We start from the raw sequence: 26,563 nt of genomic DNA on the forward strand, positions 1-26,563 counted from the left end.
TTCTAAAATGCCTGAGAGCTGGCAGTTTAGAATAGCACATGATTGAATCACTATAGGATTAGTTAATCTGGATAGGGTGCTGGGAAATATAGACGTGAGACATTGCAGCAGTGAGGTGTGGACCCTACACTGGACCTTACAGAAGAGGTAGTATTTGCTCTCTTCAGGCAAATTAGGATGGAAGAATCCCCAGGCCTGACAAGATGATCCCTTGGACTCTGTGGGAGGCTAATGCTGAAATTGCAAAGGCCCTAGCACAGATATTTAAAATGTCCTTGGGTCAGATGCTGGAGGATTGGAGCTAGTGTTGTTCCATTGTTTAAGAAGGGCTCTAAGAATAAAACAGTAAATTATAGGCTGATGACCTTAAGACCATAAGATATAGGAGCAGAAGTAGGCATTCGGCCCATCAAGTCTGCTCAGCCATTCAATCATGGGCTGATCCAATTCTTCCAGTCATCCCCACTCCCCTGCTTTCACCCCATACCCTTTGATGCCCTAGCTAATCAAAAATCTATCCATCTCTGCCTTAAATACACACAATGACTTGGCTTCCACAGCTGCTTGTGGCAACAATTTCCACAAATTTACCACCCTCTGACTAAAGTAATTTCTCTGCATCTCAGTTCTAAAAGGATGTCCTTCAATCCTGAAGCCTTGCCCTCTTGTCCTAGAATCCCCTACCACGGGAAATAACTTTGCCATATCTAATCTGTTCAGGCCTTTTAACATTCTGAATGTTTCTGTGAGATCCCCCCTCATTCTCCTGAACTCCAGGGAATACAGCCCAAGAGCTGCCAGACACTCCTCATATGGAACCCTTTCATTCCTGGAATCATTCTCATGAATCTTCTCAGAACCCTCTCCAATGTCAGTATATCCTTTCTAAAATAAGGAGCCCAAAACTGCACAGGGTACTTCCAAGTGTGGTCTCATGAATACCTTATAGAGCCTCAACATCACATCCCTGCTCTTACATTCTATACCTCTAGAAGTGAATGCCAACATTGCATTTGCCTTCTTCACAACCAACTCAACCTGCAGGTTAACCTTCAGGGATTCCTAAGTCCCTTTGCATCTCTCCTTTTTGAATTCACTCCCCATCTAAATGATAGTCTGCCTGTTTAATTCTTCAACAGAGTGCATAACCATACACTTTCCAACATTGTACTTCATGTGCCCATTTCCTTAAACTATCTAAGTCTCTCTTTCCTCAACAGGCTCTGTTTCCTCAACACTACCCTCTCCTCCACCTAGCTTTGTATCATTGGCAAATTTAGTCACAAATCCATTATTACTGTAGTTCAAATCATTGACATACATCATAAAAAGCACCGGTCCCAACATCAGATGAGCTTGACATCAGCTGTGGGAAAGTTATTGGAAGGTATTCTAAGGGACTGGCTGCATAAATATTTGGATAGACGAGAAATGATTAGGAATAGTCAAAATGACTTTGTTTGTGGTAAGTCATGTCTAACCAATCTGGATGACCGCCGGCTTGTACGAGAGAGTGAAGAGATAATTGATCAATGTTACAGGGAAGTAATTGCCCTGAAGTTACAGGAGGCAAGTGGTTGGGAAATGGGCAGTTCGAGCAGAGCACCCTTGTGGCCATTCCCCTCAAAAACAAGTATACTGCTTTGGACACTTTTGTGGGGATGACCTCCCAGGAGAATGCCATGGCAACCGGGTTACAGGCACTGAGCATAGATCCGTGATGCAGAAGGGAAAGAGGGAGAAGAAGGGAGTGGTGGTGATAGGGGACTCAATAGTGAGGGGAACAGGCAGGAGATTCTGTGGATGTGAACGGGACACCTGAATGGTATGTTGCCTCCCAGGTGCCAGGGTTTGCATCCATGACATTTTGGAGGGGCGGGAGCAGCTAGACGCCTTGGTACATGTTGGTACCAGTGACATAGGAAGGAAAAGCAATGAGGTCCTGGAAAGAGAATTTAGAGAGCTAGGTAGAAAGCTGAGAAGCAGGACCTCCCGGGTAGTAATTTCAGGATTGCTACCTGTGCCACGTGCCAGTGAGGGTAGAAACAGGATGATTTTGCAGGTAAATGTGTGGCTGAGAAGCTGGTGCAGGGGTCAGGGCTTCAGTTTCTTGGATCATTGGAATCTCTTCTGTGGGAGGTATGACCTGTTCAAAAGTAAGGGGTTGCACCTGAATCTGAAGGGGACCAATATTCTCGCGAGCAGGTTTGTTAGAGCTGTGGGGAGGGTTTAAACTAAGTTGGTGGGGGGGAGGGGGTTGAAGGCTCTCAGGATAGGATGGATGGTAAAAAAATTAAAGATCGTGGGCAGTCAGACTGTCAGGAAGGGCAGGCAGGTGATGGGACTTAGTTGCAGCCAACAGGCTGAGTGTCAAATCGTTAAGGATGCAGAATCAGAAAGGATAGCAAATTTGGTACTCAAGATATTGTATCTAAATGTACGTATTATAAGAAATAAGGTGGATGATCTTGTTGCATGATTACAGATTGCCAGATACGATGTCATGGCTGAAGGATTGTAGTTGGGAGCTGAATGTCCAAGGTTACACATTATATCGGAGGGATAGGAAGGTAGGCAGAGGGGGTGGTGTGGCTCTACTGGTAAAGAATGGCATCTAATCAGTAGAAAGATGTGACAAAGGATCAGATGATGTTAAATCCTTGTGGGTTGAGTTAAGAAACTGCAAGGGTAAAAGGATGTTGATGAGTTATATACAGGCATCCCAACAGTGGCTGAGAGGTGGAACACAGGTTACAACAGGAAATAGAAAAGGCGAGTCAAAAGGGTAATGTGATGGTAGTCATGGGAGATTTTAACATGCAGGTCGATTGGGAAAATCAGGTTGGTAATGGATCTCAAGAGAGTGAGTTTGTTGAATGCCTAAGAGATAGCTTTTTAGAGAAGTTTGTCATTGAACCTACTAGGGGATCAGCTATACTGAATTGGGTGTTATGTAATGAACCGGAGGTGATTAGGGAGCTTAAGGTAAAAGAACCCTTAGAAACCAGTAATCACAATATGTTTGAGTTCAGCTTGAAATTTGATAGGGAGAAAGTAAAGTCTGATGCAGCAGTATTTCAGTGGAGTAAGGGAAGTTACAGTGGTATGGGAGAGGAATTAGCCACAGTAAATTGGAGCGAGCTGTTGGCAGGGATGTCAGCAGAGCAGCAATGGTGTGCATTTCTGGGAAAAATGAGGAAAGTACAGGACATATGTATTCAAAAAATGAAGAAATACTCAATTGGTAATATAGTACAACCACGGCTGACAAGGAAAGTCAAAGCAATTGCAAAAGTAAAAAAAAGGGCATACAACAAAGCAAAAATTAGTGGGAAGGTAGAGGATTGGGAAGTTTTTAAAAAACCCACCAAGAGCAACTAAAAAAAAATTAGAAGAAAAAAGATGAAATATGAAAGCAAGCTAGCAAATAATATCAAAGTAAAAGCTTTTTTCAAGTACATTAAAAATAAAATATTAATGAGAGTGGATATTGGAATGCTAGAAAATGAGGCAAGAGAAATAATAACAGGGGACAAGGAGATAGCTGATAAACTAAATATTTTGCATCAGTATTCACTGAGGAAGACACTAGCAGTATTCCTGATGTTGTAGTGTGTGAAGGAAGAGAAGTGGCTGCAGTTGCTATTACAAGAGAGAAGCTGCTCAAAAAACTGAAAGACCTAAAGGTACATAAGTCAACCTGACCAGATGAATTGCACCCCAGGTTTCTGAAGGAGGTAGCATTAGAGAGTGATAGTATTAAAAATAATCTTTCAAAAATTATTGGACTATGGCATTGGACTGAAAAATTGCAAATGTCACTCCATTCTTTAAGAAAGGAGGAAGGGAGCAGAAAGGAAGTTATAGACTGGTTACCTTGATCTCAGTGGTTAGGAAGATGTTAGGGTCAATTGTTAAGGATGAGGTGATGGAATACTTGGTGACACAGTACAAGATAGTACAAAGTCAGCATGGTTTCTTTCAGAGAAAATCCTGCCTGAAGAACCTGTTGGAATTCTTTGAGGAGATTATAAGTAAGATAGATAAAGGGGATGCAGTGGATATTGCATTTTGGACTTTCAGAAGGCTTTTGACAAGGTGTCACACATGAGGCTGCTTACCAACTTAAGAGCCCATGGTATGACAGGAAAGTTACTAGCATTGCTAGAGCATTGGCTAATTGGTAGGAGGCAGTGAGTGGGAATAAAAGGATCCTGTTCTGGTTGGCTGCCAGTGACTAGTGGTGTTCCACAGGGGTCAGTGTTGGAGCCACTTCTTTTTATGCTGTATACATATAATTTAGATGATGGAATAGATGGCTTTGATTCCAAGTTTGCAGATGATAATGAAGATTGGTGGAGGGGCAGGAAGTGTTGAGGAAACAGGTAGGATGCAGAAATGACTTAGACAGATTAGGAGAATGGGCAAGAAAGTGGGAAATGAAATACAATGTTGAAAAGTGCATGGTCATGCACTTTGGTAGTAGAAATAAATGTGCGGGTTATTTTCTGAACGGGGAGAAAATCCAAAACTCTGAAAATTAAAGGGACTTGGGAGTCCTTGTGCAGAATACCCTAAAGGTTAACTTGCAGGCTGAGTCGGTGGTGAGGAAGGCAAATGCCATGTTAGCATTCATTTCAAGAGGTCTAGAATTCAAGAGCAAGGATGTGATGCTGAGGCACTGGTGAGGCCTCAGCTTGAGTATTGTGAACAGTTTTGGGCCCCTCATCTTTGAAAAGCTGTGCTGGCATTGGAGAGGTTCCAGAGGAGGTTCACAAGGATGATTCCAGGAATGAAAGGGTTATCATACAAGAAACATTTGAAGGTTCTGAGTTTGTACTCGCTGGCATTCAGAAAGATGAGGGAGATCTCATCGAATGTTGAAAGGCCTAGTCAGAGTAGATGTGGAAAGGATGTTTCCCATGGTGGGAGAGTCTAGAACAAGAGGGCACAGCCTCAGGATAGAGGGGTGCCCTTTCAAAACAGAGATGTGGAAAAATTTCTTAACCAAAGGGTGGTGAATTTGTGGAATATTTTGCCACATGCAGCTTTGGAGGCCAGGTCGTTGGGTTTGTTTATGGCAGAGTTTGATAAGTTCTTGATTGGACATAGCATCAAAGGTTATGGGGAGAAGGCTGGGAGCTGGGGTTGATGAGGAGAAAAAAGGGATCAGCCATGATTGAATGGCACAGCAGACTCAATGGGCCAGATAGCCTAATTCTGCTGCTATGTCTGCTGGTTTTATGGTCTCAATCTTATAGAGTTTTTTGAGGAAGTTACCATGAAAGTTAATGAGAGCAAAGCAGTGGCTGTTGTTTGCATGTCGTTTAGCAAGGTCTTTGATGAGATCCTGAAAGGAAAGTTGGTTAAGAAGGTTCAGTGGCAAGGCATTCAGATGAGATATTAAATTGGATTAAACATTAGCTTCGCAGGAAAAGCCAGAGTGTTAATAGACGGTTACCTCTCTGGCTGGAGGCCTGTGACTAGTCATGTGCCACAGGGAACGGTGCTGGGTCTGGTGTTGTTTGTCATCACATCAATGATCTGGATGATGATGTGGTAAACTGGATTATCAAATTTGCAGATTACGTAAGATTGGGGATGAAGTGGACAGTGAAGAAAATTATCAAAACAGCTAGAGAAATGGACTGAAAAATGGCAGATGGAATTTAATGCAGACAAGTGTGAGATATTGGACTTTTGGAGGACCAACCAGGGTAGGACTTACACAGTAAGTGGTAGGGCACTGAGGAGTGCAGTAGAACAGAGGGATCTGGGAATCATCATCATCATCATTATGTGCCCTGTTACATGACATGGTCTAACCATTGTCATGATTGTTCTTGGCAAATTTTTCTACAAGAGTGGTTTGCCATTGGCACCTTCTGGGCAGTATCTTTACAAGATGGGTAATGCCAACCATTGTCAATACTCTTCAGAGATTGCCTAGCATCAGTGGTGCAAAACCAGGACTTGTGATATACATTACCTGCTCATACAATCATCCACCACTTGCTCCCATGTCTTCACATAACCCTGATTGGGGTTCTAAGCAGGTGCTACACCTTGCTCAAGGGTGACCTGTAGGCCAGCATAGGGAAGAAGTGCTTTACACCTCCTTTGGTAGAGATGTATGTCCACAGTCCGCCCATCCATAAGTCCTTGAAGCACAAATAGATAGGTTCTAAAGCAAGCTTTTGACACATTGACTTTCGTAGTTGAATGTATTGAGTACAGGAGTTGGGATGTTATATTGAAATTGTATAAGACATTGTTGAAGCCCATTTTGGTGTGTTGTGTGCAGTTTTGGACACCTACTGACAGAAAAGATGTGAATAAGATTGAAAGAATGCAGAGACAATTTTCAAGGATGTTGCCTTGAGGACCTGAGTTATTGGGAAAGCTTGAATAAGTTAGGACATTGTTCTCCAGAGTGTGGAAGATTGAGGAGAGATTTGACAGAAGTATACAAAATTATGAGTGGTATAGATAGGGTAAATGCAAACAGGCTTTTTTCTATTGTGGTTTGGTGAAACTGCAACTAGAAGTCCTGGTTAAGGTTGAAAGGTGAAATGTTAAGGTGAACATGAAGGGGAACTTTTCACTCAGAGGTGCTGGGAATGTGGAATGAGCTGCCAGCATAAGTGGTGGATGTGGTTTTGGTTTCAACGTTTTAAAAAATTTGCATAGGTACATGGATGGGAGAGGTATGGAGGTCCATGGTCTGGGTGCAGGCCAATGGGACAAGACAGATTAATGATTCGGCACTGACTTGATAGGCCCAAAGGGCCCGTTTCTGTGCTGTAGTGTTCTATGACTGTGTGACTATCAGTAATTGAATTACTGCTGATTGTGCAGATATCCTGACTAAGACTTTTAGTAAATGGTAGAAGATTAGGGTTCCTTGTTTGGAGTTGAAATAAATTTGATGGAGACTCCAACTTGGAATATGAGGTATTACTCCTCCAATCTGCATGAACTTGATGCTGTCAGGTTGAAGACTACCTCATCTGAGGAGCAATACCTCTTATTCCACCTTAGTAATCTCCAACATGATGGCATTAGCATCAATTTCTCTAACTTCCGGTAACCACTCCCTGCTGTTCCCCTTAAAACTCCCCTTTTGTTTTCTGTCATTCCTGTGGCCCCCTCTCTCCTCTGACTCCACCCTCATAACCTGCCCATCATCTCTGTCTGGTACCCACTTCCTTTCCTTTCTTCCATTGTTGGCTGTCCTCTCCTGTGAGAATCCTCCTTCTTTAGCCACCTATCACCACCTAGCTTTTTATATAATTTGCTTCCATTCCACTCCCCCACCCACTTGCATTCTCCCTCTCATCTTGACTCACCTAATACCTGCCACCTTGTGCTCCTCTCCCTCCCCCATCTTTTTATTCTGGCTTCTGTCCTCTTCCTTTCCAGTCCCGATGAAGGGTTTTGGCCTGAAACATTGACTGTTTATATCCTTCCAAGGATACTGCTTGACCTGCTGACTTCCTCCAACATTTTGTGTGTGTTGTTCAAGATTTCCAGCATCTCACAAATCCTTTGTGCATCTTGGTGAATGTCCTCTGCACTTTCTTCAGAGAATTTCGGCAGATGACCTGACTCAGTGTTGTATCTAAAGACCAAAGTATACAGGATAAGCAAGAAGGGAGCAAATACTGTCTCCTGTGGTGCCCAGTGTTGCTTATAGCCATGTCTGACACACAGCTCTGAAGCCACACATATTGTGGTCTGCTAGTCAGGTAGTCCATTATCCAGGATACAATGGAAGTGCCAATCTGTGTTTAATGGAGCTTTTCCCCCAGCAGTGAGGGCAGTATAGTGTTAAGGCACTTGAGAAGTCACAAACATGATCCTCACAGTACTGTCCTGCTTATCCAAATGGGAGTAGGCTCTGTTCAACAGATAGATAACAACATTTTTTTACTCCAATATGCTCCTGGTAGGCAAACTGCAGGGGATCGAGGGCTGATCTGACCAGAGGTTGAAGGTGACCCAGGTCCAGCCTCTCTAGGATCTTCATGAAGTGCAAAGTCAAGGCTACTGGACGGTAGTTATACAAGACTTTCAGTTGGCCCTTCTTGGGTACTGGCATCACACATGGTGTTTTCCACATAGTCAGGACACTTTCCAGGCTGAGACTCAGGTTGAAAATGTGCTGGAGAATGCCACACAACTGCTCAGCACATTAATTCGTGAACCTTTTTCCCATATCTTTTACACCAGCACATACCAAAATGAATACTTGAATTAAAAATGCATTTATTAGTATTCATATCTACTGAATGGTACAAAATGTAGGAAAATCATGAATATAGATAACCTTAATCCATGGATAAAATTTTCACTATTGAATTTTTTTTTACAGAAAATCATTAGAGAGCTTAAGAATCCACAACGCATGCCCATGAATGAGCATTCTGCACATCTAACATTTTACAATGTAGAGGGAAAACAGGTAAGTCTCAGTTCTTCCATCGTTACCTCATTTTGCTTATGAGTCTTTTTATCATCATAGAGTGTTGTGTGTACCTGACATCATCACTTCATATTAATATAAATTGTAGTGATGATTACACTTCAAAATTAATTAAATGTAGAAGTAGCATGAAGCTGCACAAAGCGTTTGCTCACCCATCATTTCTGCCATTTCCATTGCATTGGCTCACCATTCTGTAAGATCCAAATTGTTAAAAACCTTTTATCTTTTACAAATGCCACCCTTTTTCCCAATACAAGCATCCATTCCTTTACTCTCCTCTAGCACTCTTCCCTCTTTAGGATAGTACATTCAGAATCAGAACTCAGTTATTATTACTGACATACATCATGAAATTTGTTGTTTTGTGGTAGCAGTACAGTGCAATACATAAAGTATACTGTAAGTTCCAAAAAGAATATATTAAAAACTACATAAAGAGAGCAAAAGAGTGTTCAGGGGTTCATGAGAGTACATCTTCAGGCTCCTATGTCTCCTCCTTGAGGATTTCTTCTCACCTGGATGGCAAGGGTCCTTCATGATGGATGCCACCTTCTCGAGATATCGGTTTTTGAAGATGCCCTTGATACTGAAGAGGCTAGTTCCAATGATGGCATTTGCTGATTCTACAGCCCGCTGCAACTTTTTACAATCCTACGCATCGGCCTAGATGGAGATGCAACCATTCAGAATGCTTTTCGTGGTACATTTGTAGAAATTTGCTATCGTCTTTTTGGTGACATATCAAATCTCCTCAAACTCCTAATGAAGTGTAGCTATTAGCATGTGTTATTTGTAATTACATCAATATGTTAGGGCCAGGATAGATCTTCTAACATGTTGACACCCAAGAATGTAGAACTGCTCATCTCTTCCAGCACTGACCACTCGATGAGAACTGCTGTTTTTTCTTCCAGCTTCCCTTTCCTGAAGTCCACAATCAATTCTTTGGTCTTAGTGAGATTGAGAGCAAGGTTGCAACACTACTAACTATCGATCAACCTCCCAAAGCACTTCATCACAGTAATCCTGCAGGATTGGAAGATGGCCCATTTACGAACCACAGAACCTGCCATCTCCAACACCGGCAGGCATGGATGTCTCCAGACCTCGACCCCTGCTGCTATCAACTCCAGCTTTGACCAACAGCATCTCCATGATGGGTCTTCATACACTGTCTCTGAAACCCCAGTCTCCCCTTGTCCTACCATCACTTTGCAATCCTGTGTCTCTCAGGTCCCACCACCAGCTCTTGGCCCTCAGAGGTGCCATCTTCATCTCACCCTTAACTTCCCTGAACATCCACAACCCTTCCCTCTCCTCTGACACTGCCAACTCCCTTCGCCCCACCGATCCCAGTTCTCATCCATTCCAGGTCTGCACCATCCCCTCCAACCCTCCCCTCTCTGAGGCAAAATATTCTGTCCTCAATAAGGGCCTCACCTTTGATCACCTGCACTTACACCTCAGTGAGTGCAGCACCTGCCAAAATGCTGAACTCTTCTTCTGCCGCCTCCGTCTCCTTCTTTGCCTACTTCTTTGGCAAAGACTCTCCACCCTGCACCAATGCCCCCTTCTCCCATCTTCAACACTACTCCTCTTCCTGGAAACCCCACTCTGATCTTCTGCCTACTCTGGATCTTTTCTTTGCTAACTGCCGATGACACATCAAACATCTGGACTTCAGTACCTCTCTCTCCAATTCCAACTTCATTCCTAATGAACGCACTGCTCTCCACTCTCTCTGCACCAATCCTAACCTCACCATCAAACCTGCAGATAAAGGGGGTGCTGTAATAGTCTGGCGACTGACCTGTCCCTTGCTGAGGCCCAGCAACAACTGTCTTATTTACTCTTCTTATTTACGCCTTGAACAGGATCCCACTAAGGGGCCCCAGACCATTATTTCCCAGATCTTATTAGTTCTGAGGATCTCTCATCCTCTGCCACTAACCTCATAGTTCCCTCAACCCACACCTCCCATTTTTACCTCCTACCCAAGATCCACAAACCTGCCTGTCCAGGTAGACCCATTGTTTCAGCTTGTTCCTGCCCCACTGAACTCATATCGGCATATCTCAACTCTGTTTTGCTCCCCACCCCCAGTTCAGTCCCTTCCTCCCTACATTTGCTCTTGATCTTTTCAATGATTTCAAGTTCCCTTGACCAAAGCATTTTATTTTCACCATCGATGTCCAGTCCCTGTATAATTCCATACCCCACCAGGAAGGCCTCAAAGCTCTCCATTTCTTTCTGGACTCCAGACCCAACCAGTTCCTCTCCACCACTACACTCCTCTGTCTAGCAGAATTTGTCCTCACTCAATAATTTCTCCTTTAGCTCCTCCCACTTCTTTCAAACAAAAGGTGTAGTCGTGCGTACTTGCATGGATCCCAGCTAGACCTGCCTTTCTGCCAGCTACGTGGAACAGTCTGTGTTCCAAGCCTACACTGGTGTCACTCCCCCTTAAGTGGGAGTGCAACGAGAAGTGCAACAAGACCTGGGTGTCATTGTACACCAGTCATTGAAAGTGGTCATGCAGGTACAGCAGGCAGTGAAAAAGGCATTCATAGCATGAGGATTAGAGTACAGGAGCAGGGAGGTTCTACTGCAGTTGTACAAGGCCTTGATGAGACCACAGCTGGCGTATTATGTGCAGTTTTGGTCCCCTTATCTAAGGAAAGACATTCTTGCCATAGAGGGAGTACAAAGGATAAAGGCCTTTTAAGACAGAGATGAGGAGAAACTTCTTCACACAGAGTGGTGAATGTGTGGAATTCTCTGCCACAGGAAACAGTTGAGGCCAGTTCATTGGCTATATTTAAGAGGGAGTTAGATATGGCCCTAGTGACTAAAGGGATCGGGGGTAAGGAGAGAAAGCAGGTACAGGGTTCTGAGTTGGATGATCAGCCATGATCATACTGAATGGCGGTGCAGGCTCAAAGGGCCGAATGGCCTACTCCTGCATCTATTTTCTATGTTTCTATTCCAACGCTACATCAACAGCTGCATTGATACTGCTCCCTGCGCCCATGCTGAGCTCATCAATTTCATCAACTTTGCCTCCAACTTCCACCCTGTCCTCAAATGTACCTGGTCCATTTATGACACCTTGCTCCCCTTTCTTGATCTCTCTGGCTCTATCTCTGGAGACAGCTTATCCACTGATGTCTTTTACAAACCCACTGACTCTCACATCTACCTGGACTATACCTTTTCCCACCCTGTTACTTGTAAAAATGCCATCCCCTTCTCTCGATTCCTCTATCTCGTGTCTCATCTGCTCTCAGGATGAGGCTTTCCTTTCCAGAACAAAGGAGATTACCTCCTCCTTCAAAGAAAGGTACATCCCTCCCTCCACCATCAACGCTGTTCTCAAGTGCATCTCTTCCATTTTGCACACATCTGCCCTCACTCCATCCTTCCTCTAACCCATCAGGGATAGGGTTCTGCTAGTCCTCACCTACCACTCCACCAGCACATGGTCCATAACTTCAGCCATCTCCAGCAGGATCCCATCATTGAGCACATCTTTCCCTCTACCCCACTTTCTGCTTTCTGCAGGGATCACTCCCTACGTGACTTCCTTGTCCAGTAGTCCCTCCCCACTGAACTCCATCCTGGCACTTATACTTGCAAGTCGGACAAGTGCTACGCTTATCCCTATACCTCCTCCCTTACTACAACAGTCTTTTCAGGTGAGGCAACACTTCACCAGTGGCTATTGGGGTTATCTACTGTATCCTGTGCTCCCAGTATATCCTCCTATATATTGGTGAGACCCGCCATAGATTGGGAAACCGCTTCACCGAGCACTTATGCTTCGTCTGCCAGGAAAAAAAACGGGATCTCCCAGTGGTCACCCATTTAAATTCCACTCCCCAATCCCATTCCAACATGTCCATCCATAGCCTCCTGTCTTTTCTTTCTTTCCTGGCCTTCGGTGTTCCCCTGTTAGATTCCCCCTTCCCCAGCCCTGTATCTCTTTAACCAATCATCTTCCCAGCTCTTTACTCTTCCTTCAGGTTTCACCTATCACCTTGTGTTTCTTCCTCCCTTCCTCCCACCTTCTAACTCTGACTTCTCGTCTACTGCTGAAGCGTCTCAGACAAAATATCGACTGTACTCTTTTCCGTTGATGCTGCCTGACCTGCTGAGTTCCTCCAGCATTTTGTGTGTGTTGCTTGGATTTCCAGCATCTGCAGATGTTCTCTTATTTGTCATCACAGTAGATGTGAGTGCTATGGAGCGATAGTTATTTAGCCATCTCACCCTGCTCTTCTTGAGCACTGCTATGATTGATCCCCTTTTGAAGCAGGTAAGAACCTCTTATCTGCAGCAGAGAGACGTTGAAGATGTCCTTGAACACTCCCACCAGTTGGTTGGCACAGGTTTTCAATGTCCTGCCACAGACGCCATCAATGCCTGTGCTTGTCAGTGTTCACCCACTTGAAAGATATTTTGATGTCAGCGTCTGAAACAGATAGCAAAGGGTCACCAGATGCTGTAGCAATTCACTCAAGTATGGTTTTATTCTTTCTTTCTGCCACCTAGCATCATTGCCTGGAGTTCTGTCCATTAGCTTTGCCACCAGTTTTTTGTATCCCTGTGTATTGAAATTGCCACACCAGGTCATGATGTAACCTATTTGGATACTTTAAACAATGCATTTATAGAAGTTTGTTAGAGTATTTGGTGACATGCCAAATCTCCTTAAGAAAGCAGAGAGTCAGGCATGCCTTTTTTTGTGATTGCATCTGTGTGTTGTGCTTAAGATGTTAATACCCAGGAGTCTGAGTTCTTATTCTCTACTTCTGAACTTAATCACAAGTTCTGTCTCACTCCTGTACACAGACTCATCGCCATCCACGATAAAGCCAACAGTGATGTCACTGGCAAATTTGTATTGGAGCTGTGCTTACTCACACAGTTGGGAGGGTAAAAGATAATGGTCAAGAGATAGCAGCTGCTGTCTCAAAAAAGAATCCAATGTTTATGTTATAAAGTATATAAAATGCCTTTATTGTAAGATGGGCTATTGAACTTTAATAGAACATTTCTGGCAGCTAAGTATTAGTGATGGCAGATTGAGTAGTATAGAAATAAAATGACAAGAACATACATAGTTCAGAGTCACATTTGTGTACAGAACATGCAAACTGATCACAATGTTGAGGAGACAGCATTGTGACTGACGAAGAGCGTAAACTAAGTAAAAAGAAATGTTAGGCTGAATGACATTGGATGTGGAGCCTAGTGAACAAGAAAAACCTTATCCTGAGAATGAGAGAAAGGAGTTAGTTAGTATGGGAGTGTAAGAAATGGAACTGTCATAGACAGCTGAGATAAAAGGAAAATTTTTATTTGCATTTGTGTCTTTAAAGTGGAAGAATGTTTATATTTAAATACAATCAGAAACAGATAATGTAACTGAAATATCAATAGTGATCAGCTTTCATTTTTGTTGTGATGCATGCAGAATGACATAATAAAAGGAGATGAGCCACTACCAAATGAAGAAGGTGCCAAGCCAAAACAAGATATACAGCTACCTGTGTTTGAGGAGGAGAATCAGGTACCTCTCCCATTCAAACTACAGTTAAGAGAGCTACAAATATTTTCAATTTTCTGAATCTAATCATAAATCTAGATAAATTTGAAGCCCTCATTCTAATCTTAAGATGCTACGAATTTATGTTTAGGTTTTAAAATATTAATCCTGACACTCATTTACCAAGGCTGCTTCTGTTTTTTCTTAAAATATGTGGAACTTTGTAACCATGGATAGATTTTTAAACAGTTAAATCTGATGGTTATATGATTTTTTTTCTTATTGATGTAATTACACAGAAAGTAATTGAAATGGGCAAATATGAACAAAAGAGGCCATATGGAAAGCAGCCCTTGCTCCTTAATCTGCATGACACTATGACACAGCGGACTCATCATCTACAGGTACCTAGGTTTTTGTAAATGTCAATGTCGTTTGCCCGCTCAGTAGTTCTGTGTGGTTGAGAGGTATTATAAATGTATGCTGAATAAACTGGCTGTTCTTTGATTTTTCACTAATTTGTTTTTCAGCTGCTGACTTTAGATTTAATCTTATGCAGTAGAACTATGAATCTCTAAAAATCCTTACAATAAACACAATTTCTTGAGAACAGCTAAATAAACCCTTCATTTTCTTTTGTACTATAAAATGTTTGATATTTGGTAACAGATTACATTTTTGGTCTCAGCTTCCTTTTTTTGGTCTTTTGTCTTGTATAGTTACCTAATAACAAGGAAGAAAAGTGCATCTTTGATATCTTTGACCTTGTTAGTAGTATCTTTCCTGGAAATGGAGTGTCATTTGAAGAGTTTTTATCTTGTTAGTAGTTTCAAAAGTTAAGCTGATGATTTTAATTTAAAAACAAACATGTTTTTCCTTTGAAATTTTAAAGAAACAGCAGATACTGGAAGCAAAAAAAACAGTAAATGCTATAAACATTCAGCATCTCTAACAAAAGAAACAGTTAATGTTTCAGGTTACAGTTGAAGACTTACAGCATTTTCCATTGTTGAGTTTTTATTTACCTATTACATATATACCTAAGAACTTTATCTCCAGTAATTGATTACTATTTCTATTTATACAATCATCTGATTGTAATGCAGTCTCAGATTTTGATTATATGTTTTAACAGAAAATTAATCATTAATTGCCTATACATTATATCCATGACTTATTAGCAAAACCATATAAAATGACATTCTAGCAGTTGTAATCTATTTTTTAGATTTTAAATTAAATAAATATATGAAACTGTGCAAGATATTCAATATAACAATTATAAACTACTTCACAATTGACAGTGATAGTGATATTGTGCACACTGCTTATTAATAATGGAAAGCTAATAATGAACCTTCATAGTGACTTGAAAGCCCATGTACATAGATCTTTAAAATATTCTGGACTTGTTCAGAAAATAATCAAAAAAGATAATTTAGAGAACAAGTGGCAGATGCTATGTTATATCTTCATAAATCTCTGGGTTCTCTGTCTTGGGATAATTTACTTTGTAGATTTATCAGAATGATATCTGGAGTATAAGGATAAATTGTGAAGATTTCTGAACTAGGGTTGAATTCTCCATTGGAAAGTGATGGGCTGGATAGAAGAAAACAGTTTCTTCTCACTGGAGAATCCGGGTCTTATGAGCACTATTTAAAAATTAGAAAAAGGTACTTTATGGCAGGAGTTAGGAAGTACTTTAACCTGACAAAGGCTGCATTTAAAAACAACAGTTGAAACTAGCTTAAATGTCTATTTTAAACCTGAGATGGATGGATATTGGCTAACTAAATTTATTGAAGTAATATACAGAAAAGGTCAGTTTATGGAATTAAATCATAATACTGTGATATTTTTGAATGGTGGAATAGGTTAAAATGTCTAAACAGCCCATTCCAATTCCTATGTTTCTTTCTCTTCTGTTACTCATTCAAAGTTTTTGAGATAAAACAGTTTTTTAAGAAATTGAATATTTGGATCTTGCTGCTGTTTCAGGTAATACATGGCTTTGATCCTGCTAAAGTTGAGCAGGAAATGATGAAGAAGTTACCAATAACAAAGCTTCTTAATTTTACTCCCCCTTTGCCTGAGATTGATGATAAACGACTGGCCAGTATTCAAGATCTTATGTACTATTGTACCAGTGGTAAGATATTACAACACAACTTTTTCATTCAAATATTTGTGTCTACCTCATTTTGCGGTTTGTTGATATTAATGTAATGAATAATACAATAGTTAGGGCAGCACAAATAGTAGAACTTTGCAATACTAACTAGAGTCCCATATTCAATCCTGGCACTACATGGATTATATTTGTACATTCTTGCTAATACCACATGTGGATACTCCATTATCCTACTACACAACAAAGACATGCTTGTTTGTAAGTTAATTCATCATTGTAAATTGATCCTCATGTGTAGATGAGTGGAAGAATATAGTGAGAAATAGATCATGAAAATTGATGAGAATGTGACAAAATAAAAAATGAGATTAGTTGATCAACATGGAATTACTGTGCCATGGCATCTGGTAGCATGCTACATCTCTCTATAGCTCCCTCTAAAACAGAGGCCTAAGATTGCTCATAAGGTATATTTAATCTGGAAAATCTTCATCACTTCAAAGAGACTACTTATTCTTTCAAGTTCATTATCACCTTTGCTGAAAGAATGAAGAAAGCTTTGTGTTTTATACACTGTTTGAGAATAACAGTTTTTTAAATGGTATTTTAAATTTTGCTTCAGGACATTAAATGACAATACTAAGTTTCTTATTAAAATACATTTTGATACCCTGTCCATTATCAATTTGTGTTAGATAATCAATGTTAAAGACATTTAGTTTATGACTTATTAGATTCATAGTAGCCTAAAGACAAGGATGATGTGCTGAATTCCCTTCTACAATCCTGTCTAAAATTGGATGGAATTGTTGTGTAGACTGTGAGGAAATTCAGTCACTTCTATCCCCACTTAGTCTTCCAATAGCCAATCTTTCTTAGTCCACTTCAAATAAATGTTAGCAGAGGCAATCCAAATGCAACTGATAAATTCTCCGTTACCCAGTGATGAAGAAACTGAGGATCTTTAGGTAAAGAATGAAAGCTCTCTCTTCAACATTTGACCTTGGACATTGACCTGCGGGAGGCCTTAGCCTCAATTACAGTTTTTTAATAGACTGTAGTTCTTACCTCTGGGACTCTTCAGTGCCTTGCTGCCTTTTTTTTTGTCTAGTTGTCAGCATTTGTGTTGGTGTTCTCTTTATAAATCCAACTGGGAAGCTCCATGTTCCTGATTAGGATGAATAGAAACTCTACCATGTTAAAATATTCAGGTATCATTCTATGAGAATTCTCCCATCGTATCCCCTCACTTCTGTATAACTGATGATTCTCCAAATTGACAAATAAATCAAAAGACTAAACTTTGCTTAAAATCTAGTTATGTGCCTTCCTATATCCACTCCTGTCATTGTATAATTCCTACAATTATAAAGTTCAAGTTAAAGTTTAATAGCCATCATTCAGCCATACATGAATACCCATGAAAACAGCCAAACACAACAGCTTCCTCTGAGACAGAGGTGCAAAACACAGTAGTAACAGTCATATACAACACAGCATATATAATGCAAGATAGCCGATACAGAATAAGTTAGCAGTAAATGTACTGCTATCACACAAAAAAAATATATACCCAAAGTCCTAATTTTCAGCAAAAACATCCCCATAGCAGTCTGCAGACAAACACAATCCAGCTTGCCTTCCACCAAGCAAACACTGGAGGCAGCACTGATGCTAGCATGGATATCACACCACACTGCATCTGGCATCACTTCTTCTGGACAGCTATAACAAGCGACACCGCTGCATGAGGCCTAGTCTGCTTTACAACAAGGCCGTGCAACTCTCCCACTGTATTCCTGCCAATGAACCAATGAACCACTCTTGCAGCATTCCATATTACCAATGTCCAACAGGGTCTTGCAATCACAAGAAAAATGACTAAGATAATGTCTTGCTGTTAGACTGCACACAGCCTTGGAGCACTGACTATGATACCTTTCTGTAGCAGGAAGCAACATAGTCCACACCATGTCCAGCCTTTCAAGCTTCTCTGCCAATGTGCCACTCACTGTTGGAATAGACTTGCAGAACTTAAAGTTTTTAATGACCAGCAGTGTCTTACCATCATAAAAAAGATCTTTAAAAAAGGCAATAACACCTTTGATTGGCCCGGTAGAGGCCACTGTGTCCATGCATGTCACCATCTTACTTAATATAAATATATTCAGACCAAAAATAATTTTGTTTATTCATGTTTTGCTGATAATGTAGATACTTACTAATTAACATCTTGATAGGGAAATTATTTAAAGCTGCTCCACCTCTGTAACTATGCTAAAGGCATAGTTATATGCATTTGATAATATTTGTATCTTGGGATCACAAATCTGCATGTTCTTTTCCCCTTTTAATATTTTGAATACATGCTAATTTTATTTTTGCCCAAAAATGTGCACAGTAATTTATGATCTTGCAAAATCAAAAAAAAATCTAATGACTCCTCATTTCACATTTCAAGGAAGAGTTACATTACCAAAGGTACCATTCTTGTCCTTTTAAATCCATAATATCTTATGTTTAAGAGAATCAAAGATATAATGACAATATTCAAACCAGGGATATACATGCGTACACTTCACCGTCAACAAACACCATAAAAACATGTCATTTCATTGGTACTTATGGGATGTTACCATTTTAAGATCATAATTGACTTTGCATATTTAACTATTGTATGAATCACTTGTGCATTGTTCATAAAGAACATGAGGAAAATTAAGATAATCTTTTCTATTGAATTGACTATTATTTACATCCTTCAAATACATGAGGACTAAAAATCTTTACATTGTATCTCTGTCTAAATGTGCAATGTGCAATTTATAGTCATTTATAATAAATAGTATGTACAATAGGATAGTTAATATAACATAGGTATACAGTTGTGTCAGCATGAGTTAATCAGTCTGATGGCCTGGTGGAAGAAGCTGTCCTGGAGCCTATTAGTCCTGGCTTTTATGCTGCGGTACCATTTCCTGGATGGTAGCAGCTGGAACAGTTTGTGGTTGGGGTGGCTTGGGTCCCCAATGGTCTTCAGACCCTTTTTACACACCTGTCTTTGTAAATGGCCTGAACAGTGGGAAGCTCACATCTACAGATGTGTTGGGCTGTCCGCATCACTGTCTGCAGAGTCCTGCGATTGAGGGAAGTACAGTTCCCATACCAGTCAGGATGCTCTTAATTGTGCCCCATGGAAAGTTCATAGGATTTGGGCATCCAGACCAAACTTTTTCAACTGTCTGAGGTGGAAGAGACTCTGTTGTTCTTTGCCAAGATGACGCTGCGCTCAGCAGCCATGTTGCAGGCTCCATTCCAACTGTGCAGTATACTGATGCACTTGCAATAGATGAGTTTGTAAGATTCATGATTTTATTCTAGTAATTAACATAGTTGGTCTTTTATGAAGACCACTGTTGAATACATTGTACACTAAAAATCCAGGAAATAATTGAAATAAGAAAGAAAAATAGAGTCAATGTTTAAGGTTCAATACACACAAAAAGCTGAAGGTAGTTCAGCCGGACCCGCTGAATTTCTCCAACTTTTTCTGTGTATTGCTCAAGATTTCCAGCATCTGCAGAAAGTCTTGTGCAGATGTAATAACATTTAATAACATTTAATCCAGGATCATAATATTTAAGAAGATGTTTCACATTGATGCAAGGTTGGTGATCTCTGTGGTTCTTCCAACTGACAATTTGCGCTTTGTATTATTTTACCTAGAAAAGATAACAAGTTCTGAGGTGGAAAGAGCTTTCAAGCAATTTTTGTTTGAAAGCTTGAAGCTCACTAAAGTGGATGAGAATGGAGAATTGGAAGAAAAGGAAGACACATTTGAAGAAAATTTTAAACTGACATCTATACCCTGGGATGACCCTGTCAGCTTTGCAAAAGAAATGAAAGAAATTGCTAATATCAAGAAGATTGATGCACAGAACAATAATTCAGGTAATCCCTGAAACAAGATGAAATTCCTTAAATTATAAGACTCAGAATCTGGTTTATTACCACTGTCTTATATCATGTGAAATTTTTGGTTTTGCACCAATGATATAGAGCAAATACATAAAATGACTATAAGTTACAAAATAAATAATGCTAAAAAAGGAGGAAATGAAGTAGTATTCCAGGGTTCGTGGGCCTTTCAGAAATCTGACGATAGAGGAGAAGAAGCTGCTAATTGAATCATTGACACTCATGAAATTAAAGCTGCTCAACCTTTCCACTGCTGAGCTTCAATGTGACTGGTGTATGTTCTGTCAACTTCCTTTTCCTGAAGTCCACAACCAATTCCTTGGAGATGTTGAGTGTGAGATTGTTGTTGTAACACTACTCAACCAGCCAATCCATCTCACTCCTGTAGTCTTCCTTATTGTTATCTGAGATTCTTCTAGCAATAGTGGAGTCATCTGCAAATTTCTAAGGTTAATCTACTTTTCAAACTTATGTTATTATGTTGAATAGGTGTGAAGATTTTAAATTGAAATTATTGCCAATGATCCATCTGACTGCTAGAGGTTAATCTTTACTTAAAATTAAGCAAAAAGCAATTAAATAACTATGTAATGATTGCGCTTTCTCTCTCTCTCTCTCTCTCCCTCTCTCTCTCTCTCTCTATATATATATACACACTGATCAACATATCTATCTTAAATGTGTGTGTTAGATAGCAAATATTACAAGAACCATTTAATAACATTTAAACCAGGATTGTAATATTCAAAACTGCTAACACATCTTTTAGAGGAGCATGGTAGAGGGATGGGCAAGGCTAGCAGCTCAAGATTCTGAGGTACAGATGCTATAAGCATGATAGAGGTGAGAGTAAAAGAGGACAGAGTTAGGGAGAACATCAGGGCAGTACTTAAAGAATATTCTAGGGGAGGGGGAATGAGAACGTCCACTGAGGCTGTATGAGTGGAAATAAGAAGGGGAAGATCACTTTTAGGAATTATATTTTAGGCCCCATCCAATAGCCACTGGGAATTTCACATGCAGATATGTAACATGCAGATATGTAGGGAAATTGCAGATACGTGGGTGTAGGAATAATAGAATTGTAAGACTAGTTGTTGTAATTTCCCTAACTTTGACTGGGACTGATATAGTGCTCAAGGATGGGGCAGAATGTGTTAGGCCTGTCCAGGGAAGTTTATTTAGGAATGTGTAGACAGCCCTACTGAAGAGGGGTAGGGGTTGGCAATACCTGACCTCCTGTTGGGAAATGAGGCTGGGCAAGAAGGGAGACTAATAGCCATAATTCTATTAGTTTTCAATCAATTATGGAAAATTATTAAATCTGCTCTATGCTAAGGACCTAAATTGGGGCAAGCTAAAGTTTGAAGGTATCAGACATGAACTTGCAACAGTTGTTTGGGAGAGGCTGTTTGCAGGTAAGTGGAAGTGTAAAGATAGCAAGAAGTGCCAAGTTTTGAAGGCCATGGCTAACAAAGATGAGAGAACCGTGGTTGACAAGGGATATTGAGGTTCTGATCAGGAAAAAGTGTACCAATGATATGTATGGGCAGCTGGGATCAAGAGAACCTCTTGAAGAGTCAAAGGGATGCAGGAGTATATTTAAGAGGAGGGCAAACAAAGGACATCAGATAGCACAAGCAAAAAAGGTGAAAGAAAATCCTAAGAAATTATATGAGTTTAGTAAGTTTATACAGTGCCTTGTATTCAGCCCCCAACCCTTTGGTCACATAAATGAGTATTACATTGGGTTGGGGTCCATTTTCTGACTGGGCCACTGAAGGGCATCAATTTTCTTCATCGAAGCCACTCCATGGTTGCTCTGGCAATGTGCTTTGAGCCATTGTCCTGCAGAAAGATGAACTTCCTCCCCAAACGGCTAGCTAGTTTTTAACCTGGATTTCCCCATATTTAGTAGCATTCATCTTTCCATCAATCCTGAGCAGACTTCCAGTCCCTGCTGTTGAAAAGCTGCAAGTAGATTCTGCAACTGCATCTTCAACTTCCTCGTCAGAAGACTACAGTCTGTGCAGATCAGAAATAACATGTCCACCTTGCTGATAATCAACACTGGAACACCTCTAGAATTTGGGCTTAGAGAACCTCTTGAGGAGTCAAAGGGATGTAGGGGTACATATAAGAAGAGGGAAAACAGAGGACATGAGCACTGCTATACTTTCTCTACACCCCTGATGCTGTGCCGCACAAATGCCATCTATAAATTTGCTAATGATACAACTATTGTTGGCAAAATTTTAGATGGTGACAAGAAGGCGTACAGGAGCAAAATAGCTGGTGGAGTGCTGTTGCACCAACAACCTTGCACTCAAGTTCAGCAAAACCAAAGAATTGATTGTGCACGAAGGATCAGTAGGGGAAAGGGAGAGCTGTTTCAAGTTCCTGGGTGTTTACATCTTTGAGGATCTATCCTGAGTTCAGCATATTGATGCAGACACAAACAAGGCACAACAGCAGCTATATTTCATTAAGCGTTCAAGGAGATTTGGTATGTCATCAAAGACTCTTGCAAATTTCTACAGATGGAGTGCATTCTGATTTGCAACATCAACATCCAGTATGGGCGAGGGCCACTGCACAGCATCAAAATAGGCTGCAGGAAGTTGTAAACTCAGCTCCATCATGAGCACTAGCCTCCGCAGCATCCAAGACGTCTTCATGGAGTGATGCCTCAAAGGTGGCATCTATCATTAAGGACCACCATCACCCAGGATATGCCCTCTTCTCACTGCTACCATCAGGGAGGAGATATAGGAGCCTGAAGGCTTAGACTCAGTGATTCAGCAATAACTTCTTCCACTCTGCCATCAGATTTCTGAATGGACTTTGAACCCATGGGCTCTACCTCTCTACTTTTTTTTTCTCTTTTTGCATTATTTTTAATGTATATATACTTACTGTAATTTATAGTTTATTATTATGTATTGCAATGTACTGCTGACGAATAACAACAAATTTCACAACATATGCCAATGATATTAAAACTGATTCTGATAGCATACTTTACTCCTACATTACGTGGTTGATGAGCAGTATTAGATTTATGCCACATATACTACTTAGTATTGAGGCCAAAAAGTTCATATTAGTTTCATCCAACCACAAGATCTTCTTCCACATCTTTACACTATCTTCTATGTGATGCTTTGCAAAGTCTTTATGGGCAAGGGTATGCTTTTTTTAAGCCAGGGCTTCTTCCTTGCCATTCTTGCATGTATTCCCTTTTTGTGCAAGTCCTTAAAGATTGAGGAGCCATGAACTTAATCTCCAGTTGCAGCCACTGACTTCTGCAGCTCATTCAGAGTGACTGCTGGTGTTGCAGTAGCCTCTCTTACAAATGCCATTCTTTCCCAGAAACTAAGTTTAGAGGGTAGTCCTGACCTAGGCTGTGTAGCTGTGGTTTCATATTTTTTCCACTTTTTCACAATGGACTGCACTGAGTTCCGAGGTGTGTTCGGTGCCTTTGAGATGGTCTTGTACCCTCCCCTGATTTGTGCTTCTCTATTATCATTTCCCTGATTTGCCTTGAAAGTCCATACTGTTGAGAGAGGGGTTATTTATTCTTAAACAGGTGATCCTCCAATTTACTACATCAGCAAATTGGGTGAGTTGGTAAGACCATACATTTCACCTTAGGAAAGTTAGTATAGTAATTACAAAGGAGATGAATACTTTTTCAGTCTCACATCTTAAGTTTTTAATTTTTAGGAAATTGTTGACAGGTTTTGGAATTTTTCTTTTGTTTTCACATAATGCATAATATTTTATAGATGAGCTCAAAAAATGCTACTTCAATATATTTTAAATTTAGAAACTGAGACAGTAAAATGTGAAAATAGTTGTGGGGGTTGAATAGTTAGCCCATCGAGTCTACTTTGCCATTTCATTGTGGCTGATCCCTTTACCATAATCAAAGTCATGGAAGCTAGTGAGTTCAGGTCAAAGACAATGATATGCCAAAGCATATTGCCATTACAAAAAAGGAAGTGATAATGTTCTTGGGGTGTGTAAATGTGGATAAATTCAAGAGGTCTAATCAAATGGAGAGCATTGTGGGAAGCAAGAGAAAAAGCTTTCAGGGGCCTAGATGAAGTACTGGAAGTTGGTCGTTGGCATGATTAGTAACTTTGTGGATGACACTATAATTGGTGGCTTAGTGGACAGTGAAGAAAGTTTTCTAATTTACAGCAGGATTTAGAGCATCTAAGAAAATTGGTGGAAGGACTGATTGAATTTACTTCATAGAGTTGTGAAGTGATGCAATTTGGAAGGTAGACGAGGACAGGGCCTACACAGTGAATGGCAATGTCATGGGGAGTGCTGTAGACCAAAGAGATTAGGAGTTAAAGCACATCATTCTTCGAAAGTGATGAAGCAGGGTACTGAAGAATGCATGTAACCTGCTTGCCTTCATCAGATGGGGAACTGGGTACAAGAGTTGGGACACAATGTTACAACTGCACAAGATGTTGGTCAGACTGCACCTGGAATACTATGTGCATTTCTGATGGCCACTTTATAGGAATGATATGATGCAGGTAGAAATGGTGCAGAAAAGATTTATAAGGATGTTGCCAGGACCAGAGAGAGAAACTGAATAGGCTGAGGCTGTTATCCCTAGAGTGAAGGAGACTGACAGTGACGTTTAAAGATTTATAAGTTCTTGAGGGGTATAAGCTGCATGGTCACAAACTTTTTCTCAAGGTAAGTGAGTCTATAAACAGCACACATACCTTTAAGGTGAGAGGGGAAGAAGGAAGGGCAGATTTTTCATATAGTAGGTGTTGGGTACATGGAACGAGCAGCTAGAAGAAGTGTTTGAGGTGGGTACAAATGCAATATTTAAAAGACATTCATACAGGAAATGGGTGCCATGATAGTGTAATGGTTAGCACAATGTTGTTACAGCTTGGGAAATCTGAGTTCAGAGTTTAATCCAGGCATTTTCTTTAAGGAGCTTGTATATCCTCCATATGGAATGTGTGTGTTTCCTCCCACCTTTCAAAGACATACCAGTTAGTAGGTTAGTTGGTCATTGTAAATTCTCCAGTGATTAGGTGGTGTGGCTTGAAGGGCCTATTCCACTCTGTATCTCTAAATAAACAAACAAATGTCTGGAGGGTTTTCAAATGAGGTTGGAGGTGTTATCAGATGCACAACTCTGGCAGAGTCTGCAAGACATTACTTCCTACAAAGCGAAACCCGATAGCATAAATTGCAGCGATGCTTCACTACCAGATTAACTCAACAATGCCCGCTTTGAAAGGGAGACTATAACTGCAGATGTGAAGATCCCTGCTGCACCTGGTGACCCTGTGATCTCTGTCTCAGAGGCTGATGTTAGGCTGTCTTTAAAGAGAGTGAACCCTCACAAGGCAGAAGGTCCTGATGAAGTACCTGGTAAGGCTCTGAAAACCTGTGCCAACCAAATAGCAGGAAAATTCAAGGACATTTTCAATCTCACACTACTATGGGCAGAAGTTCCCACTTGCTTCAAAAAGGCAACAATCATACCAGTGCCTAAGAAGAATACTGTGGGCTGCCTGAATGATTACCGCCTGGTAGCACTCACATCGACAGTGATGAAATGCTTTGAGAGGTTGGTTATGACTAGACTGAACTCCTGCCTTAGCAAGGACCTGGACCCATTGCAATTTGCCTGTCGCCACAATAGGTCAACGGCAGATGCAATCTCAATGGCTCTCCACACAGCATCAGAGCACCTGGACAACACAAACATCTATGTCAGGATGCTGTTCATCGACTATAACTCAGCATTTAATACCATCATTCCCACAATCCTATTGAGAAGTTGCAGAACCTGGGCCTCTGTACCTCCCTCTGCAATTGGATCCTCGACTTCCTAACCGGAGGACCACAATCTGTGTGGGTTGGTGATAACATTCTCCCCTCACTGACAATCAACACTTGCACACCTCAGGGGTGTGTGCTTAGCCCACTGCTCTATTCTGTATACACATGACATGCGGCTGGGCATAGCCTAAATACTACTATCTATAAATTTGCTGATGATACAGCCATTGTTGGTAGAATCTCAGGTGGTGATGAGGGGGCATACAGGAGTGAGATATGCCAACTAGTGGAGTGGTGCCGCAACAACAACCTGGCACTCAACGTCAGTAAGACGAAAGAGCTGATTGTGGACTTCAGGAAGGGTAAGACGAAGGAACACAAACCAATCCTCATAGAGGAATCAGAAGTGGAGAGAGCAAGCAGCTTCAAGTTCCTTGGTGTCAAGATCTCTGAGGTTCTAACTTGATCCCAACATATCGATGTAATTATAAAGAAGGCAAGACAGCGGCTATACTTTATTAGGAATCTGAAGAGATTTGGTATGTCAACAAATACACTCAAAAACTTCTATAGTTGTACCACG

General features: G+C 40.8%; 1 protein-coding gene across 12 annotated transcripts in view; it reads left to right on the forward strand.

Moving 5' to 3' along the window:
* The window catches only part of spag17 (sperm associated antigen 17), a 319,560-nt gene that overhangs the window by 78,040 nt on the left and 214,957 nt on the right, over positions 1-26,563 (forward strand). For all 12 annotated transcript variants that reach the window (XR_009511839.1, XM_059968399.1, XM_059968400.1 and 9 more), the window contains 5 exons: positions 8,375-8,464; positions 13,965-14,060; positions 14,336-14,440; positions 16,038-16,188; positions 19,897-20,121. Coding sequence is in view for 11 of the 12 variants with exons in the window: in XM_059968399.1 (XP_059824382.1) it covers positions 8,375-8,464; positions 13,965-14,060; positions 14,336-14,440; positions 16,038-16,188; positions 19,897-20,121 (667 nt within the window). In the remaining variant the exon portion in view is untranslated. The remainder of the gene's footprint in view (positions 1-8,374; positions 8,465-13,964; positions 14,061-14,335; positions 14,441-16,037; positions 16,189-19,896; positions 20,122-26,563) is intronic.

This window comes from Hypanus sabinus, chromosome 4, assembly GCF_030144855.1.
Source record: "Hypanus sabinus isolate sHypSab1 chromosome 4, sHypSab1.hap1, whole genome shotgun sequence".
Lineage (NCBI taxonomy): Eukaryota > Metazoa > Chordata > Chondrichthyes > Myliobatiformes > Dasyatidae > Hypanus > Hypanus sabinus.